General features: G+C 36.9%; 1 protein-coding gene across 2 annotated transcripts; it reads left to right on the top strand.

Moving 5' to 3' along the window:
* Positions 1–1,589: 1,589 nt before the first annotated feature.
* LOC114365097 (proton channel OtopLc) lies at positions 1,590–18,507 on the top strand. Of its 2 annotated transcripts, none has more exons than XM_028321567.1 (14): positions 1,590–1,685; positions 5,759–5,865; positions 7,840–8,001; positions 11,082–11,246; positions 13,015–13,129; positions 13,222–13,324; positions 13,631–13,741; positions 13,819–14,267; positions 14,409–14,508; positions 15,333–15,505; positions 15,738–15,852; positions 16,544–16,698; positions 17,408–17,554; positions 18,297–18,507. In XM_028321567.1, the coding sequence occupies exons 2-14, from the start codon at positions 5,759–5,761 to the stop codon at positions 18,468–18,470; spliced, it is 2,076 nt and encodes a 691-aa protein (XP_028177368.1). In that variant the 5' UTR covers positions 1,590–1,685; the 3' UTR covers positions 18,471–18,507. The 2 variants fall into 2 exon arrangements, with proteins under 2 accessions (XP_028177368.1, XP_028177369.1); XM_028321568.1 differs by lacking the exon at positions 1,590–1,685 and adding an exon at positions 5,249–5,457.
* Positions 18,508–18,854: the final 347 nt, after the last annotated feature.

Genomic DNA, 18,854 nt, shown 5'->3' with positions numbered 1-18,854 from the left:
ATTATTTCAGACTCCAATAATAATATTTTTTTTCTGTGTGTGATTTCAGATTTTATCCCTGGATTCAGTTGGCATCAGCTTATGAAACTGGCGTTTGGTGTCTGGCATTATTTCATCTTTTTTTATGTAATTGTCGAGCCTAGAAGAGGTTTGATCTTTTATCTCTCTGACCTGTGACAAACAATGGAGAAATGATTACATATAATAAAGTGGCCATCATACATTAGGTAGTTGTGTTTCCGGCCAATGGACAAGATTCCAGCCAAATAGGATGCGCTCCGTGATAAAATGTTATCGATGATTTTATACGATAAATGTATGGGCTTATCGCGTAAAATCGATAAAATGGCGTGATAAACGCTTATCCTAGCGCTACACAGGATAAGATAATTTTTAATATGGAAAGGTTTTAATATTTGTATTATTAGTGCCTATGTTGGTAGGTTATTTCGTGTAGCAATTACATTAGAGTCTTCGTGTAGGCGAGTGCATGTAAATCACAAAGGTGCAGCGTGCAGGTCCGTCAAAAGGGGGCGCAGGCCGAGTTTCAATCAGGTCGCTGGCGCCACAAACACTGTGGTCGACAGCAAAGCTCTTTGAGCGCCGGAAAAACCGGCAGCTTTGCGACTCTTTGACCGGTGGGGTTTCAGGCCATTTCTGCTATCACTAGTTTCAGGAGTAAATAACTTTTAAAAAATGTTTTTTAATTAGTTAAAGTAGGTATGTTTGGAACCATATCTGGGCTATAACTAGGTAGGTATGTTTATAACTCACTAATAACAAAACAGATGAACTATTTGTCTAAACTTAACGCATAGTCTTCCGGCCAATATCTACTTATGAAAATACTTCCACTACTTTTTATTTGTAAGGTTGCACTTAAAGAATATTAGTAGGCACTAGGTACCTATTGATATTACCTTACAAAATTTATTCTAGATCATGACGTATCTAGACGTTTTAATTTCATTTCCATTTTACTTCCGATAATAAAACAACGTATCAACGTCGATGACCACTACGTCGTCTGTCACGCAAAAATTGAATCGCATAAAAATGGCATGTGGAAATCGTTCTTTTTACACGCTTCACCAGTTAACTTGACATGCAGCGGCAGGAAATTAAATAATAATGCAGTTTTCCACATGTATGTCCCGGCGCATCGTAAACTAATAACTGAACACAGGACGCTTGGGCACTTCGCAGAGGATGCTAGTTATTAGCGTGGGTTTTGCTTAGTTACCTGCCTAAGAGCTTCTTTAATTTTCACTTAATATGAAGGAAATTCCACAAAGTGCAGAGGAAATAAAATTGATCAACGAGAAACGATACGTTCCTTTGAACCGCAAAAAGCCACAGATAATGGTGGCTGCAAATTCATAGAGTGCAGTTACTTTTATAACTTTATTCGTCGCCTGGAGCTTATACACGAAGTGCTATCACTTAACTGTGTTTTATAAATCTCTATATTACCTATGTTTTACAGCTATTTCCTGATTTTCGTGAAATACGTCACGATTCGTGTGTGATGGAGTCGTGCGGAATAAATTGGAGGCATAATTATCGAGTGGTCTGACAGATCCGAGGTGCGAACGCCAAAAATCAGTGCCGGGGAGACACGATGGTGACCACCTGAGTGGACTTGAGAAAATATTTTACAGTGCTCGCACAAGAAAGGAATCAAAGTAAGTGACATTTTCATTTTGAGTTAAGTATTTCACATGTTTTTTTTTGTCTTTACGACAAAACATAATTATGCATAATATCTAAACCTTAAAATAATACTGCAATTAAGTTATCGAAATGTAGGTGTGTACCTATTTGTTCGGTTTATCTGGGGGCACGGTCGAGCAAAAAAGCGGCACGGCCGTACCATCCTTTTCTCGAAGCAATTCAGGCCATTTTCGACCGCCTGTAACTTCGTTGTGGATAAAACTAGAAGGCTGAATTTTCATTAGCTATGCAGGAATTGTAAAGACACGGTATATTTAAAATTTCATTCAATTTGAACCAGTAGTTTAAGAATTATAACGGGTCAAAGTTACTTAATTTTGTCACTCACTGACTCACTGACTGACTCACTGACTGACTCACCGATCATCAAAACTCTAAGGCACTTCTAGCAGACCTAGAAGCTTCAAATTTGGAATATAAGTAGTGTTTGGTGTATGAATCAAGGAAAAACTAAAATATTTGGGGGCACGGTAGTGCAACCGCCAAGTCGAGTAAAATTTTTCAATTTCGGTCCAGTTTTCTAGATACATAACTGCTGTCTACAAAATACAAAAAGAAATGAGATCCCATCAAAAACAATACTTGTCAAAAAAACCAAGTCTCGCAACTCAGTTGTTCTACGGTAAAAAGTTGTGAGATCCATGTAATACCAAGTCCAGGCCAGGAAATCTTTAACGTTTTACATAAAATATTGACTTGGCCATCGCATGAAAACACGTGTAAATTAAATTATTTAGTGCGATGGCCAAGTCAATAATTTATGTAAAACGTTAAAGATTTCCTGGCCTGGACTTGGTATTACATGGATCTCACAACTTTTTACCGTAGAACAACTGAGTTGCGAGACTTGGTTTTTTTGACAAGTATTGTTTTTGATGGGATTTTCTTTATCATTATAACTTGAACATTTTTTTAGAGCATACTTTCCTAAGTATAAGTATCCTTACTTAGTGTAGAGTTCTTAATCTCCCTGGGTTGTCTGGAAGAGATCGCTATCTAGCGATAGGGCCATTTGAAAAGTGCTCTTCCAGAAACATTTATTTGCGTTTTTTTTTTGTAACAGTAAAAATACATCTCATATTTTCCTAGTATTTACAAGGAGTACGTACTTACTCGTATATAAGTAGTACTAACTTAAGACTTTCATGGAAACTGGGACGGTTTCTATGTGCTTTGTGCTGCTTTTTAAGATTCTGTTATCGAACTAAGACCTTTATCAAACATATGCCGATATAATGCGCGCACAGATACTTCAGTGCATATCCTCTTGTTGATACTCGCACTTTATAATTTATAGTTGTTTTGGTTGATTGAATTTTCTCTAAAAATTCGTTTTACAAATAAAAATGTACCTATTGTTTCTTAGTAGAGTTTTGTAAGTAGAGCTAATCTCTGGTACTGAAATCTACAAATTAATGTGATTCTATTTGTTTTTCATTCAGAAACGTACTTTTTAATGTCTTTTTATATTGAAATTATAATCAGCTACTAGTTTCCGATGATGTGCTGCGTTACCTGTTCTAAAACAAAAAATACCGCAGCTCTAGTCGATTGCGACTTTCCTATACAGAAGATGTATTACGAGGCAATCAATAGAAATGTTGCAAGATCAAACAATTCAAGTAAATGCTATCATTCGCTCTGAAAATGTAAATTGACTTTATGCGCAGTTTTATGAATACCAATGTGTAAGCATTTATTAGATTGTTTGTGCGCGTAACAGATGCAAATTGAGACAGATCACGACGCTGGGCGCTAACGAGCAGAGTGCTACCTACATGACTCTATATCGCTCTAGTGCCTACAATATAAAACATGTTAAATGTAAAAGTGATACACCACATGTAGAGATATGCAAGACTTGCACATAGTAGGTGTCGTGTTTAATGAACGCATAATCGATAGACCAAGAGGCGTCTCAGTGCAATTCAAATTCAAACTTAAATTCTTTAGACTTAAATTGTAAGCAAAGTATTTATTGTGAAATGTTAAATAAGAGAATAGGTAATATTAAATTGTTTAAAAAGTATACATAGTACATACCTAATTATACTTTTTCAGTTCAACATAACGTCTGTTTTTGCGTTACCTATAGTAGTAGGCTAATAAACTTTTATTATGTAAAACCAAATGTCCCAATAAGATTGATCTACAATGAGTTATCATTGGGAAGCCTTTCTTTCTATAATACAACAAGAACAATTCATAAGTAAGTCCTTCTTAGACAACCTTTTAAGGCCAGGTAAGGCGCAGTCAAAAGTTGCCACCTCAGTATTTGCGAACGGCTTTTTGTTTGCGTAAATCACAGAAAGTTTAGAGTGCAGCAAATCGTGGCATCAGGTGCGATACATTCACGCAAATATTTTATGAAAATACCAAGAATGTTATCGCTAAGGATGTGCTGACATCGATACTCTTGTCTGTATATTTTTAAGCACTTCTTGAAGGTTTTGAATACGAGTACCTACATCCCTTGCCATTTAGCCTTACAGTGTCATTAACAAAATAAAGAATTTCGATCTTAATACATAATTAGTAAAACTATGGTTATTTTTCAAAACAAAATATGCACGACTATGCTATTGTCTTAGTTAAAAACAAATTGTGTTTAAGTGTAGCAATAAAATTAATTTACATGACAAAGTATGAAACTTACGACGTCAATCGTGGCTTGAACTGAAAGTGCTAAAAATAGAGACAAATCTCATCCACAGTAATTGTTTGTAGCGACAAAAAGCAATTAAAAAATAAATTAGCCGATATCGAGCCGAGTGTCGCGAGACATGACTACGGCGGCGTCGCGGCCGCATCCTACAGCCAAACGGTAAACACTTTGCTGTAATCTCGAGATGAGAAAACTTTCAGTTCTCTTAATTCAGAAACTTATTCAACAACCTAACAACCTTAGAGCGGACCGCCCGGCGGACGCAAGACAAACAAACTTACCTACTCTTTAATCTTACTCGTTCTGATACTACATTAAAATAAATTTAAAATATAAACTTTATTCTTCGTTTACTGGCTGGATTATAGGTAAGTACATTTTAATTATAATAAAATACAGTCGTTTTAAAATTCAAATTAAAAATCAATAAAAAAAAATTAAATTGCTAAAAACATTGATTACACATCAGCATCTAGTAATTAGTAGAAAAGGGATGTATTAAAAACCACATATTAGTAGGTAGTTTCATTAAACAAAAAAATTCTGTATGTTTTAAAATATAACTTTCATTCGCTTTCTCTCAATATATTCGTTTAAAAATATTAATCATAAAATAATAATCCATAACATCAACTTACAATAATAACGTTGTCGCTACATTTCATAGTTCATACAATGCTCAACACATATTTGTCAGGCGTAATCAGCTCTCTGACAGCGCCGAACAGCTCTCTAGTGGTATAATCCTATCGGAATGATCGCAGACATTAAGGGGATTAAGGTGCCTACGTAACAGAACTTCATGAAGACGCCGACACCTCATGTAAACAAAAACTTATCATTTGGCGCGGCTCGCCCTGCCGCACGCATGTCTCGTGACCAAATGTGCCTCCACGACGCGAAAATGGAAAAATAAGAAAAGAACTTTTACTGGAAGCAATTTGAATGTACCGTGTCAATTCAATTACTTGCGTTCAGCGCCCCAGTGTCGTGTCGGAGATTAGAGCAATGAAAAAATATTCCAGAAAAACATCTAGCAAACATTTAGAAATAGACAGGTGTGTACAGTGAAAATTAATCATGTTTTCTAAATATTGCATCGGCTTGAGTTTTCCTGGACGTCCATATTATACAGACAAATGAGAACCCTTAAATTTACTGACACAGTATTAATTAAAGGCATGTAAAGGGCACGCGCTATCTTTAGTAAGCTAGCATCATAACCAAATGAGGTCACTCTGACGCAGTTTTCTAGTTGACAACACGAACCATTCTTTGTCTGCCGAAAACCGATTGAGAATTGAAAAGACACGTGCGGCTGTTAAGCTGTGGAGATAATGTTGGAATTATTCTGTTCAGATGAGTCCGGCCAAGCGTCCGCTGAGCGAGTCGGCCGACCCGCGCCCGAGCGTCACCGTCACCGATATGGACACCGTGCACGAAGAAAATGATAACGACAATGACAGGTATTTTTATCATTATTTTTTTACAAAAAAGTAACATGCTAATTTTGTGCTTCAGCACTGACATAATACTAACACTCACTCAAAAGCCTGAGTGCATCTCTAATTTTAATAGTGATTAGGAATGTTACTACACATTTTCCGGCTATCAAAAAGACTATTATTTCCCACCTCTCGTTCTCACTGCTGCAACTCCTGTGTAGCAAGGATCTACAGCTTATTTTGCGGCTATCAGTAAAAAATGATGAGAAAATAAGTAGTAAAAATCCGTTTCCAATTATCCAATATCTTAAACATGTTTTTAAACAACAGCTTTCATACCGACATAGTTCCACAAACCAATAGACATATTTCAAATAGAATAATCTTTGTTGCGCTGATATTTCCACCGCTAAAATCAATGGTTTTACCGCTGTAAAATCAGATGCTGGTTATAAATGAAGCTATTTTTTTGAAAGCATAGGAAATGAATAACGTCGCTCGGCAGACGGTCGGCAGTCGTCATAAACAAAGCGCACTGTGGATTCTAACCATTTAATTAAAGTTTCTTTTGAATTTTTCTCCATTGTAACCGTTAGTTCAGCTTTATCTTATCTTAATACGGAATCACTCCCGCTTATTATTTTATGATGTTACTTTCTTTCGGATTAATTTTATCGATTATTGTAATTTAGTTAATGCACTAGAGAATAAGTACATTCTTTGTACTCTGCGAGACTTAAGCATATTATGTATTATGTATAGTCTTTTAGAGACCTGAATATCAGAAAAGAATCAGCACATAGTGTTCATATAAAATACTAGCAGACACTTCCACCGTAGTGGGAATATTGTTATATTTTGTTATTCATGATAGGTTCGTGTGCATAGAAAGCTTAGGAAGACGTTTCCTGGAAAAGTATGCACATTTTGGAGATTTTGCTCAAAGCCATGTAGTCCAAATAGTTCAATGCGACGCCGGTACAGACATTTCTTTAAATATTGATACTACAGTATGCGCTATTCCTTCAAGCGTTTGTTTAGTTTACAGAAATGGGTATCCGTAGCTGCCGCATTTTTATTTGCATCATGGACATTTAGATTAACTTTTTACTGACTACTTTTTATAGCAAAAATAGCCTTTAACCTACTCGTAAATAACTTTAGTCGTGAATGAAAATGTTAGGAAGAAAATCTGTTAAACTTCTAACCTTTTTCCATCATCATTCTTCCCGGAAAAATATGAGAAAACTGCAGACTGAGCATCACAAATATTTTATCTAGCCAACAACAGTCCAACAACAGTTCGCTTAATGACCTCAACTCAATAATAAAATGTTTTGTACTCTTCTGTAACTGTACAGGCACTGGCATGGCGTTCATACAGTTAGTTGTATGTTTTATCAAATACAAATCATTTACATAGGCACCTATTTTCCCAAGTTTTTCTAGAAAATTCAAAATCAGAGCATGCTGTGTGGCACCATGGCGCATGGCAGTATGACGCGCATACACAAAGAGGGATTTTGGCGCGGAGGCAGCTTCGAAAATATTTATGATGTTTGATAGACTGCTTTGTGTAGATACTTACGCCAGATTTAGTTCCCGCCTGGTATATTGACACCCAATATCGGCGAACATTCCTTTGATTTGTCAAGTTTTGAAAAAACTCTCTCATTCAAGCTTTTGTCCACAGCTTCAACCGTGTAGATTTCCGTCTATTACAATAAATCATTGTGATTTGTGTATAATACATAGCTATATTTGAATTAATTTCCCTATTTTAAAACAACTTTTTATGGGGCACTAATTAATTCAAATATGTAGGTACTGTCTAAAGGTACTCTTTCTCCAAGGTCAAGTCTATTTTTATATCAAAATTCGTGGGCGTAGGCGTGAAAAGGTAACAGTCAGACGGACAAAGTTAGTTTCGTTGTATATTTCTTATAAAAATCTGTCTTATCTCAAGGTTCTATATAACGTTGTTTTCTTTAACAGTGATGAATCGTCATACTCAGACGTACAGATGCTCCGGGAGCGGACCCGGGCCATGCTGGGCACGCCAACAGACCCGCTGGTGCAGCACGCCCATTCACAGCCCAGCAGCCGCAGGATGTCCTCTGACATGGAGGCCAAGCTCGCTGCCAACCTCAACACCAGGTAACACGGCAGTTTTTAAAAAAAGTTTCGGTTCATCATTTTTATCCGAACGAATCTTATGATACCTACTGGCTGATAGACTTGACATGCACAACAAAAAAGTAGTCTCGTTCCAAATGACAATAATTAAAACCTTTTTTTTATTACTGGCCATTTATAAAAAAAAGTTATTAAAGTACGGCGCACAGTCTTTTATTTTCCCTTAGAAGCGGACATCCCTGTTTTATTAATTCAATCGTTAGATATTACTATTATGTATAAAATTGATGAAGGAACTAGTAGTTGTATTTGCTTAGTTTCGAAGAAATATTCGATATTGTGATTTTATAAAAAAAACAGTTTTAGAAGCATATTTTCTAAAAAAATTACATTAAGGCAGAATTTTGTTAAATAAATTTACCTATCACTATAACGTCTACCTTTATGCAGAAATAAATGGTTATTACTGCAGTAATTTAGGAATTATTTAATAACTAGCGGCCGCCCGCGACTTCGTACGCGTGGATCCTGTTTTACCCCCTTCATCTATCTTACGCGGTTTAGATTTTTTCATACAAATGTTTTTTTCCGCTAACTCCCGTTCCCGTGGGAATTTTGCAATATCCTGTTGTAACTAAGCTTCAAGTTTACTAAGGTACCTGCATGCCAAATTTCAAGCGTCTAACTTAAGCGGTTTAGATTTTTCATACAAATGTTTTTTCCCGCTAACTCCCGTTCCCGTGGGAATTTTGCAATATCATGTTGTAACTAAGCTTTAAGTTTACTAAGGTACCTACATGCCGAATTTCAAGCGTCTAACTTAAGCGGTTCAGATTTTTCATACAAAACGATTTTCCCGCTAATTCCCATTCCCGTGGGAATTCCTAAGTATCCTATAACCTGCCCAGGAGTATGAAGAATAATTGTACCAAGTTTCGTTAAAATCCGTCGAGTAGTTTTTGTTTCTATAAGGAACATACAGACAGACAGACAGACAGACAGACAGACAGATAGACAGACAGACAAAAATTTAACTGATTGCATTTTTGGTATCAGTATCGATCACTAATCACCCCCTGATAGTTATTTTGAAAATATATTTAATGTACAGAATTGACCTCTCTACAGATTTATTATAAGTATAGATTTATGATTTTCAGAAAACATTTTTTTCTCCGTTACACTAGAAAATTGGCAGCTATATTTACTTTATATTGATGCATGATATAATTATCTTTAATACCTGAAAATATTACTTGCCTATCCCGTGGAAGTTCGATGATACGACTAGAAAAATTTGTCAAAAGTAATATTGACTAAGGCCATCGGTCAAAACCACTATTAACTGAAATTTGCAGTCAAAAGTGGTTTTGATCGATTATGAGTTTTGACTGCAACATATATATCGATGTTTCGAAAACGATAGGATTTCCAATAAGCCGCCACAGGGCCAACTCTATAATTATCAAACTCGACCAGACAAATTAATAATGGTAAAAGCAATGAATTTCAATAGTTATCTAACAAAGGCATTAAAACCGTATTGTTACGGACGGCATTTAAAAAACTAAAAAATATTCAGATGACAACCCTATTTACATATAAATTTTATAAACTCATAGAAATTAAAATATCTTCGAACTCCCACGGGATAGGCAAGTAATATTTTCAGGTATTATAGATAATTATACCATGCATCAATATAAAGTAAATATAGCTGCCAATTTTCTAGTGTAACGGAGAAAAAAATGTTTTCTGAAAATTATAAATTATTAAATAATTCCTAAATTACTGCAGCAATAACCATTTATTTTTGCATAAAGGTAGACGTTATAGTGATAGGTAAATTTATTTACAAAATTCTGACTTAATGTAATTTTTTTAGAAAATATGCTTCTAAAACTGTTTTTTTTTATAAAATCACAAAATCGAATATTTCTTCGAAACTAAACAAATACAACTACTAGTTTCTTCATCAATTTTATACATAATAGTAATATCTAACGATTGAATTAATGATAGATCGCCCGGTGCTTTGTCCTGCTGGAAGCTCTTCTGGAAGGACTGGTCTTTTGTTCTAAACGTCCTGCCAGAAGATTATCGCAAGTCCTGCCCGCAGTACGCAATTTGTACGTGTTTGCTTGCTGGTCCTTCCAGCAGTACGGTGACCTTCAAATTTGAACTCATCCTCACCAGAAGTAGTAAACACTTGGTTAGTGTTTATTAAATAAAAAGTCATGTCGTAGAATCATTTTGTTTAACCAGTATTTTACTTATCTAAATATATTATAAACTTGTTTATCTTCTTTCAACTTAACTAATAGGAACTATAATAAGGAACTCTAAATTAATTACTTTGGTACGTCACTTTGTATTAGAAATTACACCTATCACTTACAAATACACTACAAATTAAAAACAAAAACAAGAAATAAATTATAAATGTTTGATTAGGCTGGAATACTTCACATTCATTATAATATTATCGCCAAAATGTTGCCGGCTCCACGCCCGGCGCGTCAAAATGTGTCGCGCGAGCGCGAACGCGCTGCCCCCGTGTATACTCGTGCGCCATCGGGTTCCGACTAACGGTTAGTCGCGTTTTTCGATCTTGGGCACTATTGGGTGAAAGAGAGAGAAACACTCTATTTTTTCGTGTAAATTTGAAATTTGTACAATGTATACTTACGAAACTGTGATCTTTTAATTTTGCGTCCTACCGGAAGTACTTTAAGTCCTGCTGGCAGGACTCCGGCCAAAATAAAACACTGTGCGGCGGCTCACTCTGGTTTATCTTTTGTTTTGATTTTTGTAGAGTTCTAATTTCAAAATTAAGTTAGTAAAATTCTACCAATATTTTTATTTTGGTTGAGAATTTATGTTTTTCTGTAAGTTACAGTTATACTCGGATTTTCATAATTATAATAATAATTGTGTATTATCTGCAATCAAGTTTAATACTCTCTGAGTCCTTTACTGATGATGATGACGACGACTAGAATTAGTAAAATTGTTGGAATCAGAAATTTCGATTTTCGAGGAAGCAGAAGTTTATAAATTCTTCATCAATCATGGATAACTTAGGTTTGTATTTTCAACAGGCGACCATCGGCCATAATCGCAGCGTTTCGCCGGCCATCGCAAGCGCTGGCGCTATGTGCGGCGACTCAGCGCCGGTTCCTCTCAGAGCTGGCGCCGCACTCGCGCGCCTCCGTCGCCTCCACCATTCACGAGCAACCGCCTTCAGCCGCCGACATATTGGGGCAGTGAGTACCAGATTACACAGCCATACCTTTGATTGCTACGTGGAATAGTGTTGATATTGAGATCAATGAGACTCTTATGTGCATTTCAATCTCGTATAATCGTCATCTCCCGAACGTATCAGTCTTATTTACAAAAGGTCCTAAAGTATATTGGCATTTGGCGTAACCTTGGTCAGTTAAATTGCTACCATGTACCTTAATTTCGAGTCTCCGATATTTCCGCACTATTGCAAGCGCCATGATCACGGAGGCGTACATATTCGTTTTAAAAATCTCTCCACAGATGCAGAGGTGCAGAACACATAAATGAAAAAAAAAACCAACATTATACTCGTACATTGAATTTACGATCGTTTGCTGTTGAAAAAAAAACATAATATCTGTTGATAATACCGATATCAATATCTTTTGTAACAATGACGTTAAAATAAAATTGTTAAAACACTACCCGTCAGTGTCACCTCGTAATCCTTTTTACAAAACTGTGATGGCGACTTGTCGCACTGCCACATAAATCAAAAGTAGGTGCCAGCTGCTCGCGACGCCGACACCGGACATCTTGTGTCAGGGCCACCGCGACCGCAGGCTTTTGCCCTCTATTTTGCTAACCCAAATTAAAACAATTACAAAAGCCCTTATAACAACTACAAGTGACTCCTACTCGAAAATTGATCATTTTTAACATGAAAACATGGGTTGGGTAAAAATATAATCATCATAATCATTTCAGCCATAGTAGGACGTCCACTGCTGAAAAATAGGCCTCCCCCAATGTTGTTGTTGTTGTTGTTTCAGCCAAATGACGTCCACTGCTGGACAAAGGCCTCCCCCAAGGTTTTCCACAATGAACGGTCCTGCGCTGCCCGCATCCAGGCTCTTCCCGCGACCTTTACCAGATCGTCGGTCCACCTAGTAGGAGGCCTGCCCACGCTACGTCTTCCAGCCCGTGGTTGCCACTCGAGAACTTTCCTGCCCCAACGGCCATCGTCTCTACGAGCTTTGTGCCCCGCCCACTGCCACTTGATTTTAGCAATTCTGCGAGCTATGTCGGTTACTTTGGTTCTCCTACGGATCTCCTCATTTCCCCCAATGACTTCCATATAACCAGTTGTCGATGTTGGGTTAAAATATCATGAAACTAATATTTATTTTAAAAACATAATAAATGTACCATAGAACTTGGGTAAAAAAGCACTCTAATCGATTGACATATACCAATTAGGTCAACATTATTTCATGTTAAAGACTTTGTTATCATTTCCATCAGATCTAAAATCTCTATAACATATCTTCGTCGGCAATCCCCTTACAAACCGAATTCACTTAAACAGAACATCAATGAGATGGTCGGGCACTTAGTGCTGAATACGGGAGCAGAGGCCTATTTAGAGGTAAATAATATTCAGTCGGATAACGTCATGCCGTCCGCATTATAGCGGGCACAATGCGGCGCCTACTACGCGTCAACACCATTCAAAAGCACACCCTTTATTTGTTAATAGAGAGACAGGTTGACAATGCCGCGCGGAGCATTCAACATACGCCTCCGATGAACGTAATTAAAATGTGAAAATGTTTATGTCGCTGCCATATCGCGAGGCCGCATTCGAGTTATCTAGTTAAATTCGAAACAGAGCAAGTTGGCAGGGAACATCCGATATCGCTTTCCGACGATACAGATATTTCATAGGGTTTTGTAGCGATATTTCCCTGCTCATTTTAATTCTATGAGTTTTATTTATAAGTATGTTATTGTTGCTTGTTACAGTGAGGCTTTAAGCAAAGCGCTATCGGCTTTGTACGCCAAACTAATAGTGGTATTAGGATTAGCCTTCCCCGTGACTGAAGTCATCGCAAATGGAGTCCCAGAAGCTTATTATCAGGTATGAAAATAATTATCAAAAAGAATCATTTAATAAGTATATAAATTCTAAAAATTATGTTAAGTAATTTACAATAATTTACTTCTTTTCAGGGTTTCTATTTATACCTGTACTTGGTATCCGTTTTATTCGTTATATTCCAGTATGCAAATATTATGAGACAGAAGGCCGTCAGCATGATTATTCATACATACGGTAAAATATTTATCTAATTTGGTAGAGCTAAGACAATAAAAAGTATACACACTTTGGGTGATTAGCCACATTTGCCTAACAAAATGCGACATTAAAATCACATCTTGTTTGCATAATTACAAACGCGAAGAATATTGCCTTCTTTAGTTTTCATTCCACTAACGTTTTCAGCCATTCGTATAAATGTACCGGAAAATTTCCTCTGTCCCCACACTCACACATGCATAGGTAGACTAATTACAAAATAAATGAAATCATTAGAGTTAGAGAAAAAAGCCACATTATATTATTATAGACTATTTTCAGATGACCCTGAAAAAGAGGATAAAAATGGTAAAACTACTCCTAATGAAAAACCTAAACCAAAAGAAACTATTGCTAGATACGGCAGTTTCTACCTCAGGCTTGGAGCTATTGGTGAGTCACTGACAGATTTCAGGCCATAATCCGAATGCTATTTCATCTCTAATGTTACTCGTAAACTTGTTTCACAGCTTTTGGAATCGGCTCTATGGTTCACAGTGGATTAGAGTTCGGGGAGTACTTTGAAATGACTGACAACTGCCGGTCGGTAATGTCGGCGGCCACGCCCGCGCTGCGTATGGCCCTCACCCTGGCACAAATGCAGTTCATATTCCTCACTAATAAAGACATCGAGACCGGCGCCTACAAGCTCATACAGAGGTTCGGCTTCATGCACATGATCGCAACAAACCTCTGCGAATGGTTGTACGTGCTAGTTGAAGAGACGAAACACGAAATTCACCATCTAGAACATTCGATCATGTCTACACATAATAACACACATGGAAATATTACCGAGTCATGCAGAAGGTCCAACATGATGGGAACCCTGCTACAAAACGCGTCTCCCTTCCTTTTTCCATGTACTATTGAATACTCGCTGATCTGCGCTGTCATACTTTACGAGATGTGGAAAGAGGTACGATTGTTATTATATTTTTTAATGTTGCTAGTCAACTCAAGCTCTAAAAAGTGATAATATTTTCTTTTTAAGGAACGTCGCAATATACCGTTAATATAGATCAAAGAAGCCTTATCATCACACTTCTTTAATTTGTAGGTCAAATGCACCCCGGAGGACTTTGAAAAGAAATTCAATTATGTTAAAAACAAGTCACGAAATAACTCCGTTACCCCGGAGAAAATACTTCAACAGTTTGGTAAGAAGGTCTTAATTTGGCAACTTTTACACTTATTTCCCGATATTATTTTATCAGGCCTTTAATTAGGTATTTGTCGAGATTACGGCTTGAAAATACAAAATAAACGTACAACGTTCTTGGAAAATATTACCAGTTTTTTTTGTGGAGTGTTCCAATCCCGCGTCCTATATTTTAATAACCAACACGACCGAGAACTGAAGCGTAATAAGTATATTACTATTAAAGTTATGAATCTGTTATGACAGTAATCGCAACTACTGTGATTTATGGGTAGAGGGATAAGCTACATAATTCTATCATAGCGATGATAGGCGAAATAATAGAGTCAGTAATATTATTTTCACAGTAAATTGTAAATATTAGTGGTCCAATTATACCTAATTACTTACCTTTAATTGGACTTATCTACACACACTTCACTGCGAAAGTCTCGTACCCCAGCGTATTTGTTTTAAATAATCTTTATTCTCATCAGAACTCAGGTTGTTCTTTTACATGACATTAGATCTACATCTCGCAATGTTTAAATTTTGGCTAAGGACTATATTTTGTGAATAACAAGACGCGAGTAACTACGTCAATTTTATACAAACCCATAACACAAAATAGGTATTATTGTTATTGTTTTTTCAAATCCTCCATTTGCCTCTGGTATACAGGATGTCCTAAAAAGTAGTGTCAAGCCGGAGGTAGAGCATCACTAGGGCTACCTCTGGGCTTCGGCTTGACACTACTTTTTGGGATATCCTGTATATTACAAAGGATCATTCTTCTGTAGTAAAAACTAAATGACATGATGATGATGATAATTATTTTTTCAGCGGGCATGCTAGGGGTAGGCACGCCGCAGGGCAGCCGCGCGGCGCTGCACCACTTTTCAGTGGACTGCTCCCACGCTCACCGTGGCCTTTTCGGTGGAATCCTCATCATCGTGCTGACTATCATATCCCTTATCATGTTCTTCGTCCTCGCCAGTAGCCCAGCTACGATTAATGTAAGATTTTATATGCACTCTAATATTTGTCAAAAAAGCCTCGTGTATCAGACGACAGCACATCAGACTACACATATAGGTACATATTTTGCAAATTCGCCCTAATTTTACAAACAGAAAATGTTTTTGTTTGTAGCTTTATGTGCCGTCACCTGTACACAAATACTTATTTAATTACTTGGCAAACAAATATTTTAAGACATTTAGTTAACTAACTGTGATATTTTTTCAGGACGCCATATTTGAAGTTAATATTTGTGAATTGATATTGTATTCGATCACAATACTAACAGTACTAGTGGCCTTAAAACAAATGAGGGTTTTGCCATACAAAAGAAAAGCACAAGGTAATGTATATAAAAGCAATATTTATTGTACATAAAAGGTATTTCCAAAGACAAAATAGAAGTTACAAAACATTTTTGTTGATCTGGTTTAGTATGTTGCTTTTTTCAAGTCTTAGGGCAAGTTTTACAGTTTCCTTGTTGTAGAGTTTCAGATATATCTGGCTTCTAATGGGTCTTCGAATAGTTACCGGTTACTTTATCTACCAGCTCTTTATCTGAGACCTGTAATAACAATGTTTGTTGTCGATGTTGGGAACCATATGTGGTCTCATAAGACCGCGGTAACAATGAGGGTTTTCGCGATTGAAAAATCCGCCAGATGGCAATACGTAGACGGGAGGTCCAAATGCTGCATGATTGGTGGATTTTTATTTTCTCTATTCGCTGGCACTTCAAGGGCTACCAGCGTGTAGTGAAAGAGGTCCATAATCTTATGAGAATAAAACAAATGCCCGTTAGAAGTTCATAAAAAATAAATCAACTGACGATCGTAGTTCGTACCGACAACTCTTTTCACTTGTTTTCTATAAATAAGTTTTTTAAATAGTGGTTTAATTCCAGCGGTAAGGTCCATAATCTTATGAGAATAAAACAAATGCGCGTTAGAAGTTCGTAAAAAGTAAAACAATTGACGATCGTGCCGACTTTCACTTGTTTTCTGTAAGTTTTTAAAATGGTGGTTTGGTTCCAGCCGTGTTGGGCTTGGACACGTCGCTGCTGATCCTGGCGCAGACGGGCATGTTCGTATACTGCATGTTCAGCCTCATCGGCAGCCACCACACGCTGCGCAAGAGTAACAGCGGCGGCCTTACTGGATTTTTCGCTGAGTTCTTATCTTTTATTCAGGTAAGAACAATCTCATTTTTCAGTATAAACATTTCTAACAAAGACGCAAACGTCTTTGTTAGAAATAAGAAATGTAATTTTTACAAGGTGGACCGATGACTTCATAAAGGAAGGCGCTGGATGCAGGTCGCTACCAACCAGGCGATGTGGAAATTATTGGAGGAGGCCTTTGCTTAGCAGTGGACGTCTTGTGGCTGAAATGATGATGACCAATTTTATACAAATTTTAGAATTATAAAAGAAAGTGACCGTCCAGCAGTAGACGACATTTGGCTGAATCGAACGAGCGAGGTGACCAACTTTCATGCCACTGTCATTGTCTGTTCTAATTTCAGTTTTGCCGAACGGAAACCGAACTTTCCAGTCAAACTCAGAATCAGTAACATAATGGATTTATGTAAAAAAAACTTTTTTATCATCATATTTAATTATTTTTACCCGCTGCGCGCGGTTTCAAAAATTGGGACACGTGGATAATTTGCTTCGTTCATAGAAAAATACGTATACCTACACAGTTAACTTCAAAGCTTAATAGACACAATGGTGCGCGAAAATAAGCCCTTTTTAAAAATTAAGATACGGGCACCCGCGAATTAGATTTTCAATAATTGCTAAAAATACCACCATTAAAAATAATAAAAAATTTCTATAGAGCTTTTGGACACTGATTACAAAATCTCCCTGTATACTCATAAATATGTGTTTCCAGACAATCCTGCAGTCTCTGTTCATCATCGACGCGTGGTGGCGCCGCTGCAGCTCCTCCGAGCAGCGGCGGGAGAAGCCGGGCCGCCAGCTGGTCACATTCTTGCTCGTCGCCAACATGGCCATGTGGACCATCAACACTCTTGAGAAGGTAATAAGCATTAAAATTTAAACATGTTTGTATCAAAATGTAAGGGGAAAAATTACGATTCTATTTAATTATTTAAATGTTACATCCATAAATAAGACAAAATTCGAAGTAACTGTTGTTAATAGTTACAATTTTCTAAAAAAAAGTTCAATCAGACTAAACCATTTATTACACGTATGGTTATTCAAGAGAATACATCTTTCTACATTATTATTTATTTAGTCTTCATAGAAATTAAATCCCAAAGTTACTACGACTGAATTGCCTACAGATTTATTCTGGTGTTAACTAAGCCAATATTGCATTATTCTAATGACCACTTTTGCAACTGTATGCACGACCACGACCGACCGGTTTAGTGGTCGCAGCCGAACCTATTGCCTGCAGCCCGGAGCGAGCAAATGTTTTTGTGGCTGCCCACTGCCCGGGCCAATAAACTGCTAAAGCTAATTAAATTGACTCTAGAATTAAATACATTCTACATACAGCCATTTAATCAAGAGCTAACATTTTCAAATATTTACGTATACCTTGAAAGGTCCGTATGTAAAAATAAGTGTACTTTGAGTAAAAAAACTCATATTATAACTCAAGGTTCGTGAAAAGAAAATTTTTAAATCACTTTTTATGCGAGCGGCGCCTAACCGGTCTTTGTGGAAATCCTTGGGGGAGGTCTTTGTCCAGCAGTGGACGTCTTTCAGCTGAAACGAACGAACGAACTAACTTTATATCTCGTTTTCAGAATCGAGCAGAGTTCAGGCCAGCACACCTTGACTTCTACGGACCTTGGGCGTGGACGATCATCACCCACGTATCCATGCCGCTAGCGATCTTCTACCGATTCCACTCCACCATCTGTCTCTTCGAAATCTGGAAAAACAGTTTCAAGAATAAACCTATCTATTTAAATGTATAGTGCCGAATCAGTCACAATGATAATGTTACGAATAAAAATAAACAACTTTATACCTATTTACGGGATTATTTATTTATTTTTGAAACCACTCATCAATTTATCAGGGTTTGACGTGGTGTCAATGATGTAAAATTTGTGGACCTAAAATACAAATATTTTAAATGATCCACATTTTGAATGGTTTTAAAACTCTAAAACAGCAAAACACATAAGACACAATCTGAAATATTATTATAGTTATTATTATGAGTGTATGTTGTTTAAATAAGTATTAAGAAGGACATTAACAGAACCGAATATTGACTGGAGATCGTGATGGCACTATTAACACGTCGTCCTTTGTCACGAGCCAATATCCAGCAACAATACAACGCTAATTACCTG

This window comes from Ostrinia furnacalis, unplaced genomic scaffold, assembly GCF_004193835.3.
Source record: "Ostrinia furnacalis isolate ACB-3 unplaced genomic scaffold, ASM419383v2 OfSCF7554, whole genome shotgun sequence".
Classification (NCBI taxonomy): domain Eukaryota; kingdom Metazoa; phylum Arthropoda; class Insecta; order Lepidoptera; family Crambidae; genus Ostrinia; species Ostrinia furnacalis.
Note: the sequence above shows the minus strand (reverse complement) of the source record. Positions and strands in the feature narration are given on the sequence as shown.

Excerpts from the sequence above, each read along its gene's own strand:
- LOC114365097 (XM_028321567.1), top strand. The coding sequence starts at position 5,759 with ATGAGTCCGGCCAAGCGTCCGCTGAGCGAGTCGGCCGACCCGCGCCCG. Across the intron at positions 13,325-13,630 it reads CATGATTATTCATACATACG|ATGACCCTGAAAAAGAGGAT; the intron begins GTAAAATATTTA and ends GACTATTTTCAG. Across the intron at positions 15,506-15,737 it reads GTAGCCCAGCTACGATTAAT|GACGCCATATTTGAAGTTAA; the intron begins GTAAGATTTTAT and ends ATATTTTTTCAG.